The sequence below is a fragment of the Cyprinodon variegatus genome, unplaced genomic scaffold, assembly GCF_000732505.1.
Source record: "Cyprinodon variegatus isolate N-32 unplaced genomic scaffold, C_variegatus-1.0 Scaffold648, whole genome shotgun sequence".
In the NCBI taxonomy this organism is placed as follows: Eukaryota; Metazoa; Chordata; class Actinopteri; order Cyprinodontiformes; family Cyprinodontidae; genus Cyprinodon; species Cyprinodon variegatus.
The window spans coordinates 450,192-460,025 of NW_015151101.1; the positions used below are offsets into that span (position 1 = coordinate 450,192).

Sequence of the window (9,834 nt, forward strand, 5' to 3'; positions counted from 1 at the left end):
AGTTTTTGCTCCCCACAATTCTTGCATGCTTGCTGCCTAGATGTCTAAAGTTGTAAAATGGTCCTTCAGGAGGAGCAAATCCTACAAATGGAAAAAACAAATTCTAATTACTTAGAATTTGTTTTGCCATTATGACTTTATGATCTGACCAAAGTACCTCTGTGAAGTCCACTGACATGACATGTGTTGTCAAATGGCATTATTTAGAAAAAAAAAAAATCAAATCACTTGCTTTAAAGAGTAGCTTTCAGTCAAAGCTTAAAGTCATATGAAAACGGCTGTTCCAACCGTTTCATTTCCTAATTCTCCCGAGTAGTGACTGACTTTACACGAGTGAAAAAAGTGAATGTAATTGGTCGTTTATCAAGGGGGCGGGGTTGTTGTGTTGCGGAAGGTTCACAAGCAAGTTTGATTGTGGCCAAATTCTTAGAAGCATCTTGCTAACCAGTTAGCAACTTAGTGCTAGTAGGTTCCCACGGGAAATTACATTGGGACTAAGTAGCACTAAATTGGTAACTTAGAAACGACACTGTCAAGGAACGCTGCCAGTTCTGTTAGCTCTACGCCTGCCGAAGACACAGACGTCCATCCCAGTGAACACTGGGATGGAACTCAATGGTAAAGTAAATTATTCTTATTTCTTATTTCAACCATTCAACCGACAGAAAAAATTTGATTGACAGATGACCATTGATATATGATTGGCCGGATTTAGGTGTACAAGCTGACGTATAACTAACTGGCCTGCATAAAATAACGGAGAAAAAAACAACAACACAGGTTTTAAGACAGGATTTTTTTATATATAGAAATGTTCTAACTTTTGGGACAACATTGTCTGATAAAGAGCACATTTATATACATGTTTAAGCCAGAATAATTTGACATTTAAATATGACTTCCCTACGACTTTAACTAAAATGCACTGAATCAATTTAACCCTTAAAATCATCATTTAGAACTGATTCAAAACCTATTCTGAGGTTAATTAAATGTGAACTCATTTCTATTAACCCCCATAGAAAAGATATTTTAGTCACCTTATGATAGTTGGATATACCACTACATATAGACAAACCAAACAACAAAAAAGATGTTAGATATGTCATTAATATTGGTTCCAGTTTCTCCCTCGGATCAGCCTTCAATTCCCCATCCCCACTAGTGCTGACTAACTGGCAGAGATCTCAATCGGCTCACAGATAGCAACGGCGATCCTTTCAGCACTTCTCAGTTGCTTTGTGTGTTTCAATGTGCATGTGTGGGCGGGACTAAAGGAAAGCTCCCCTCCGCCACAGCAACGTGCAGGAGGGGGGGTTCAAAGCATCCTCGCTGATAAGGTTTTCTTTTACTTATCTCTCCTCGTCCTGTGGCTGAAGCAGAGGTAGACGGGAGGGATCCTGAGGTAGCACGGTGGGTTCGCCTTTCTTTTTTCATTATTTTTGTGCTATGTGTGTGCATTTAGCCAAGGATTAGAAAAGAAATAATCACAAGCGGATTGTGGACGGTCCACCCTTATGCAGAGGGGCTTATGTCCAATCCGGTGCTGAAGTCAGAAAAAGTGTGCAGGAGGATTCCGATAGGCTTTCATACTGAAGATGGATTTGGCACATTCGGGATAATAAAATGAACGACCGATTGATGAGTTATTACTCAACGTGTCTGTGCATCAGGGAATGTCACCAGAGAACAATTGACTTTAGCTTAAGCTCTGGTTAAACGTGGTATCCTCTCCTAATTGGATAGGAAGGCTTTAGGCTGATCACCTAGATCAAGCGCATTTCACAAAGCATCAGTGGATTTCTTATAAATTACCCTATCAGCTTTAAAGCGGTTTTTCATTCGGAGTAATAAACACATGCACTTTGCTCCACTTTAATAGAATAAATCCCAATTTTTAGCCTGTGGCCCTAAAACAGATCTCAGATGAAGGCTAATCTAATTAGGCTGTGATGTTAAACTCTGAGCCGGCGTGTGTGTCCACTTAGGGATGCTGTGGAGAAGAGACTCCGTGGGAGGAAGCCTCAAAGTGAACCAGAGGGCGGCAAAACACAAATGGCTTCCCCGAAGCTGCTTCCCGTCGAGGATGGACGCAAACAGTCCGCATTGAATCCAGATGGAATTGACCGAGTTTCCGCCCGGAAGTCAGCGGGTTCCACAGGAGAGGGGCTCCCCGGGGAGGGCAGCTGTGTCCCAGTCCGCAGCAGCCGCAAGTGCCTTTCAGCACCGAGGACAGCGCCGCGCAGGGCGTGTGCTGAGGGGAAACTCTGCCCTCCAGGCGAGGAGAAAATACGAGTTTGCTGCGACGAGGAGTTGGAGACTTCATTTACTTTTATTGATGAAAACGTAAACTTGCGATTGGCCAGCCCGGAAACTAGCTGTAAAAGTGCTCATAGGCCCGTGCGCAATGGCGAATCCTGCTCCGAGACTTTGCCTGAGCTCTCCTTCATGTCGGAGGATGACCTGTCCTTCGGCGAGGCCTCAGGGACTGTGGACTACGGCTTTATCAGCGCAGTCACTTTCCTAGTGACAGGGATCTCCCTGGTGATCATCTCCTATGCTGTGCCCCGGGATGTGGAGGTGGACCGCGACAGCGTTTCGGCCAGGGAGATGGAGCGACTCGAGATGGAAAGCGCCCGGATAGGTGCCCATTTGGACCGCTGTGTGATTGCGGGGCTCTGCTTGCTGACTCTGGGTGGTGTCGTGCTCTCCACGCTGCTCATGATCTCCATGTGGAAAGGGGAGATGTACAGGAGGAAGCTTGCAGCGTACTCCAAACGCTCAGCTAAACTTTATGGCTCAATCAGCCTGAAAACAAGATCCAGTCCCAGCCACTCGTCTGCGCGCTTGTCCTTGGAGGAGGAGATGGACGTGGAGACTTTGGCTTAAGCTCTAGCTCTACGTAGAAACATTTATTTTCAAACAGATTAATGTCCGTTACGCACCTCTTATAACAGCTTAACCATGTGAGACCCAAAATGGTAAATTACTGAAAAATGCGCCACAGATGGGATGTGTGGGTTACATTTACCCTTTATAACTGCCATTTTGAGATGAGATTGAAACAGAGAAAAGTCCTAAAAGTGCTATTTTTTTTTTCTTTTTTTTACTGAGCACCTATTACCCATCCACACTGAGAAAAGCCAGCAAGGTTTTCCAGGGAATTTAAACAGCTTGCATTGATTTTTACCTGTTTTAACTCCAGGTGTAAAGGATGGGGCGATCAAAGGTACTTTATTAAGCTGGGGGGAGAATCTTGGACTAATTAACCCCATCAACATGTATATGTTGGCAACTCATTGTCTTTGCTCATGCTAGAAGGGCAGTAAGTTTTTGAATTGAGAAAGCTTCCTGGAGGGAAATTAAAAGTTTTGGTGAGTAGATTTGAGCAAAAGTTTATTAAAAAACATATCTCAAACAAATTTAAAGTAATTTGTCTTTTAATCTGTTTGGGGTTTGAATTATTATAAATATGCCACCTCTACTGCGATGGACTGGCGACCTGTCCAGGGTGTACCCCGCCTCTCGGCCATTGTCTGCTGGAGATAGGCGCCAGCACCCCTCGCGACCCCGCTCGGGACAAGCGTGTCAGATAATGGATGGATGGATGGATGGATGCTAACTCTAATTTTTGATCTAGGTTAATAGCAATACAACCATCTCACAACAACACAAGGTTTTAGCAATTTTTTTTTTCAAGGAACTGATAATCTGCTTTTTTTTTTTTTTTTATATTACAGCCCAGATTTGACTTGTTCACATCATGTATTTTTTCATGCTTTTTTCCTAATTTGAAGGTATTCTTAATGCCAAAAATGGATTAACATTGTTTTTACAAACAAATAAATGTTTCAGAAATCCCATACCATCTGCCCAACGTAATGAAAGTCATATTTAAAAAATTTAGATGTTTTTTTTGTTTGTTTGTTTGTTATTGAAACAGCTGTACGTCAAAGGTTATTTAAGAGCCATGAACTTGTCCTATCTTTATCTCCTATATTATGCTCTAAAGCTGATGCTACCTTCAGATTTGTTGGTTACAAATGGTAAGACCATGGTGGTATTTACAAAGTGCTTTCTAATCATATGTTGTCCATTGCTCTCTAGCAGTCTGTTTGTAAACACACAGTATTTCAGTTTAACTTAGTGTAATTATATAGCACTAATTTACAACATCTCACACCACAAAAGCTTTGCAGAGATAATTAAATCAAACCATGCAGACAGATTAGTTACACATTTTGTATGTAAGGAAACCTGGTTGACTGCAATGAGTCCTAGGCCAATCCAGTGGTAGGGAACAAAGCAACCTTAGAACTGAAGAAGCCTCTTTGATAAGAGGTAAAACATATTTCAAGCTTGACCATGACGTGGATGACCGAGAATCTTCACTGAAATGAGTCATTGACTCAGCAGAATTTGCTCCTCCGGGATGAGCATGTGGTCACAGCAGACATTCCCTTGCATTGTGTTGGCTCTGCAATAATCCCTCACACCAAGCATGCATGGAGCCACAATGGAGAGGAAAAATTCCCAGAAAGAAACTGCCAAGAGAACCAGGCTCATAAATGTTAAAACGGCCACCTAAAATGTATATATATATATATATATATATATATATATATATATATATATATATATATATATATATATATATATATATATATATAACCTAATTCGTACTGGTATAATTTTGTTTTTCGTCAAATTCAGTTTCTGCTGAAAAAATGCAATTTAGAAAATATTACAGTTCAGCCTAGAAGTGTGATTTTGATCAGGAAGAGTCTTATTTCAATGACCTACAATTGGAGCAACAGAGGAGAGTGCTTTTAATAAATGTAAAAACGGCCTGCCATAGACATTATTTAAAGCAATAATCTTATCCTTTGCCATCTTCCTCTTCTTTACAACTGTAGTGCTGTTTCTTTGTCTTTTAGACATCTCTTTAATCTCTCTTTCTAAAATCTCTAGTTCCAGTGGGGTGAAATAGGCACTTTCTGTTGCCTGTTGTCATAGTGACTCGTCGATTCTGCGCTCCACTGATGATGTCTTTTTAAACTTGTCAATCACGTGTTAAAATCTGAGTGGACCTACTTAGAGTTGACTGAACTAATTCATAGCAGCTGTTGTGAAACCGAAGACTCAGGGTTCCTGACTTTAAGATAGATCAATTTAGAGTTGCTGATTTGAATCTGAGTTTGTAAAACCTGCTTTGTGAAACAGACCGCTGATCAAGTCAAGGACTACATTTGGTTATACTTATAGTACTTTCAAACTCTGGGGGGTCAAGCTCAAAGCACTCAGCTTGACATCCAGGGTCTTGATAGAGGTGTTCTATTAAACAAAATCCACAATCAAAGAAAAAATAAATAAATAACTAGTGTATCTCCATACAGACTTCACTTTCACAAGAAACATTATAACAATTCACAGACACAAGATCTTGTATCACATGACGTTTTGACACCCTCAGTAAGTAATCCCAAGTAATCCCACTTCTCCTTTGAAAATTGCTTCTGATGCCTTTTTCTCAGCTAAAGTGACATTTTTATGCACAATATATCTGCAAAAGAACATTTTGTAAAAAATGACAAATGAAGGTTGTTTGTAAACAATGTGAAGCACTGAGTCTGCATTAAAATGCTGGAGTATGGAAAATTATCTCAGATCAAATGGGTCATTACTAAAATGTAATCTTTTAATAATTGGAATTGAAAAATGTGAGTTTCAGAAAAACATGGTTATGTTCACTATTACCTCACTAGTAGACCATGAAATCTCAGAACCTCAGTCCACAAATATACAACTATGTTCAGGGACCCCATAAACCTTCTATTATTTCTGCATGTAGCTTACAAATGTACATTACTTAGTCTTTTGTGCATCAGCAAAAATAACTTAAAAAAAAGAAATATAAGACACATTTAAATTAAATATTATTCAAATACAATCCAAGCAAACCACTCAGGGATTTCTGTGACCAACACTGAGCTTTTATTTATAAGAGTCATTCATATTTAATGTGAAGGTCTCCAGCAATGAAATGGCACAGGGTCACATTTCAGGAAGAATATTTTTGTCCCACGGGCAAATGAGTGAAGGAAAAGGGAGGTATGTAGAGCTGCTCCTGATTACTGTGAAGGAGGAGAAAACACATGGTACTATTCAATGAAAGTGAAAGTGATTATTTTGGTGAACCTGGCTTGATGTTTGTTCATTTTGACTCCCTATGATAATGCTGACATCCGACTGATCATTCCTGCCATTCTTTCCTGCCTTACCTTTGTAGCTGGAGACATTGCATTGCTTTACAGAAATCCAACCTTTGCTGGCTTCGCTTCATATTACAAATTAGATGTGTTTTGTGAAGATTTAAAACAACATAAACCCAAGTGTCTGTATTTTTCATTGTTGATCAACTTTTTTTGCATATTAGCCAGGTTTTTTTATCCCTTCCTTAAAGATTTAAGGGCAACTAATAACACATGAAAGAGCTGTCCTACTTTCAAAACCCTATGCTGCTGAGACTTCAAAGAGACAATTATCTGCTTAATGTGGGATTTCATTATATATAAATCCTTACGTTTGGTATGATCCGAGTGATCAAATCATAGGGGAGAAACACAGAAACTTGGACTCAGCTGTTTAGTAGGCATTAACTTACATTTTAAAATCAGCTCCCAACTTCCTTGTCCAAGATTATAATATTTAAAAGAAAAAGTAATATTTCTTTGTAATGGGAACAATTATTTGACATTATTCTCTTCACAGGGCTGTTTTGTGCAAACCTGTCTTATAAAACGTATAGAATCTGATTTCTGTATCCAGATGGCTTTTGACATCGGATGCATTTTTATGGCCCTTGGTTAGGAAAATTGTTATAAAGTTTAATTTCTTAGGCTTGTTACATACTCTGCTGGAACCAACAATTTGTTATTGTTCTTGAGGTGGCAAGAAAGAGAAAATAATTGGTTTAGCATCGGAATATGCATACTTTAAAAGAAGCTCATTTGCAGAAGTCAAATCCCCTGTAGTTCATATCTCACCTGCAAAAGACCGATATAACAAGCTTTATTTAGAACACCACAAGGTCTTTTAATTGTGTATTTGAACGTCCAGTCAATAAGAAATGAATGCCCACCGATAAAATGCACAGAATAAGCTCTGTAAAAGAATATATTATGGCCATTTACCACAGCTGGCTAATAAACATAGCATACTAGGCTTATTAGCTGAGTTTTGATGAGGTGGTAGGTGAAGCATCTAATAACACATTTTCCATATTAGTTTTCAAGGCTCATGTTATTTTAAAATAAGCAAAAGCCAGAGCTGCATTCCTGAATGTGCCTCAAGTAGCGGGCTATAGGAATCCCAGCAGGGATATATTCTCCTGTTGAAAAATATTGCTCATTGAATTAATTGAAACAGCAGGTTTGAAAATCCAGTAAAGTATATGAGATGTTTGGAAGCCTATAAATGAGGGTGTGATAACAGAGTAGCAGGGTCTCTACAGTAGTCAACATGAGCTCCTTTTAGGTCCACCAGCTTGTAACTAGTGGTGCAGATCTGATTAAAATAGAATCTTTCTTTCTTTCGCAAATCATACTTTAACAGCTTAAAGGTGAGAAACCCATAATAGAGACCACTATATAAGGTATACTGTGCCTTTCAACCCATCAACCCAGGCGATACACATCAGTCCACCAGCAAAGACAACAGGGTAAAGACAACTGATGGATGAGGGGATGAAGAGAGGGGACATAACAAATACTGATCATCTGAAACCATAAGATTGTTCTTTAGCTTGGAGTTACTAGGAAGCTCCAACAAGAACAACAGAAGCAACAAAAATTAAGATGAATAAATTTTCTAAAGAAAATAAAAAATAAAGAATCTTCTTGCTTTTTGAACCGATTATTGTGCATTGCATGTGAGGATTAAAATTGGGGGATAGGATTAATGTGTCAACTGCAAAATTACAGAATAAAATGTCGAATCGCACACTACAAGCACTAAAGATTCTAATGTGGTGTCTCTGTAAGCCTGGATCCTGTTCCTTTGATTTTCAGGGCTGCATGACCCCATTTCAATAGCTTATGTTCAGAACACCATGAGTCAGCCTCTGCTAAAGGGACACGTAGGCTGATCACTATATGCCAAATAGCTTGAGCTCAGAGAGGTGCTGTGCTTTCATGCTTTTTCTTTGCATCACTGAAAATTACGATGGCGCATAAATGCATACTGTGTATAAGTCAGCTAAGAATATATAAAAGGAGCAGGTTTTTAATGCCAAGACACTTGTCAAACTAAATGTCTTTGTACCAGCTCCATCAGGAGGAAGTAATGAGACATAATTACAGCAATAAGCTAATATCGTCATCTTCCCATTTATAGAAAATGAAAATCCAGATCATATGTGACAGATATTCCAAAAATAGTGAATTTAATTAAAAGCTCCTATTTTGCTAACAGCAATGTAAATAGCAGTTTGTGAAAAATTACGGCTTTATATTTTTCTGCAGATTATTGCAAACAGAAGGGACACCATGGCCATTCAGTGCTGTGTTTCTCCCTTACAGATGCTAGATCTGTTAAGCCAAGAGGATTTCAAAAGCCATTTCTGACAGAATATGCTACACTAAATAAATTAGGAATAGCACCACAATTATCAGAACTAAATCAAATCTTTAATACCAGAAAAAATGTGAGTTTTAATATCTTTTTTTCCCAATAGAACTACTGTCACAACTGTTCATTAGTTAATAAACAGACAAAAAATACATTTTTAATGTCTTTTTAATCTCTTTTTAAATTCAACGTTCATTAACATAATATGCTTATCATAGCCTATTGGACATATCAGATTGTATTTATAAGCTTTTAAGCATAGTTAACTCACAATGGTTTTACACGGTCATCATGGTAGGCAGAGCATTCATTTTTACACCATTTTAGCCAAAAGTGCCAAAACTGTTCCAAATGGTTTTTACCCCTAATGATGTCCATAGTAGGAATGGTTAGTCTAGTACAGAGTAACTTTTGATTAATTTTTATATATATATATATATATATATATTTATATATATACATAGCATTATGTGCAAATTCTAGTATTTCAAATATTAAAATTAAATAAATAAAAAATCTGAGCTTCAGAAAGATATAAAATAATGCATATCTACTGTTTATTGTGTCTCCAAATGGCTCAGGTTACTAGTGTTGGGTAATCATAAATTTTACTTAGGTAAGAGTAATGATAGTCTCATTAGAATATTATTTTACTAAAAGTAAAAAGTACAGGAAAGTATCAATATATCTAAAAGTATATCTCTAAGTACACTCAGCTGAGTAAATACAACTAGTTACTGCCCACTTCTGTTCCTCTCTCTAAGGCTTACTACAACTTTTATAACCTCTATTACTGATTTGCAACACTTATTGCATATTGCTTGTTTACTTATTGCATATGTAAACATTTAATTCATCCCAAAAGGAAATTCAATTTTCTTGTACATCCTCAAGGGTTTCTTTTTAATACTTCTTATCTTGACTAAAGCAACTCTATCAGTATTCAGCAGTCTTCTGAAGAGGGTCCAGAATCTTCTTCCCTATTTTAATTAATATTCATTGTAGGGGGCTGTGGCTGTCACCCATATTGAGAGGCTTAGTCCTCAACGAGGCCGTCACTGGTTCAAGTCATGGCTTGCTGACCTTTGCCACATATCTTCCCCTTCTTTCCAAACCTGTTTCCTATCTGCATGCTTTTGAAAAATGCAAAAAAAAAAAAAAAAGGACAATGGAACCTAAATTATCTTTATGAAAATAACTATTCTT

The 9,834-nt window shown here is 38.0% G+C and overlaps 1 protein-coding gene across 1 annotated transcript; it reads left to right on the forward strand.

Moving 5' to 3' along the window:
- The first annotated feature begins 1,318 nt into the window (after window positions 1-1,318).
- Window positions 1,319-3,512, forward strand: LOC107096761 (transmembrane protein 74-like). Its single transcript, XM_015393564.1, has 2 exons — window positions 1,319-1,413; window positions 1,989-3,512. The coding sequence occupies exon 2, from the start codon at window positions 2,056-2,058 to the stop codon at window positions 2,887-2,889; it is 834 nt and encodes a 277-aa protein (XP_015249050.1). The 5' UTR covers window positions 1,319-1,413; window positions 1,989-2,055; the 3' UTR covers window positions 2,890-3,512.
- Window positions 3,513-9,834: the final 6,322 nt, after the last annotated feature.

Coding starts and splice junctions, on each gene's coding strand:
- LOC107096761 (XM_015393564.1), top strand. CDS start 2,056: ATGGCTTCCCCGAAGCTGCTTCCCGTCGAGGATGGACGCAAACAGTCC.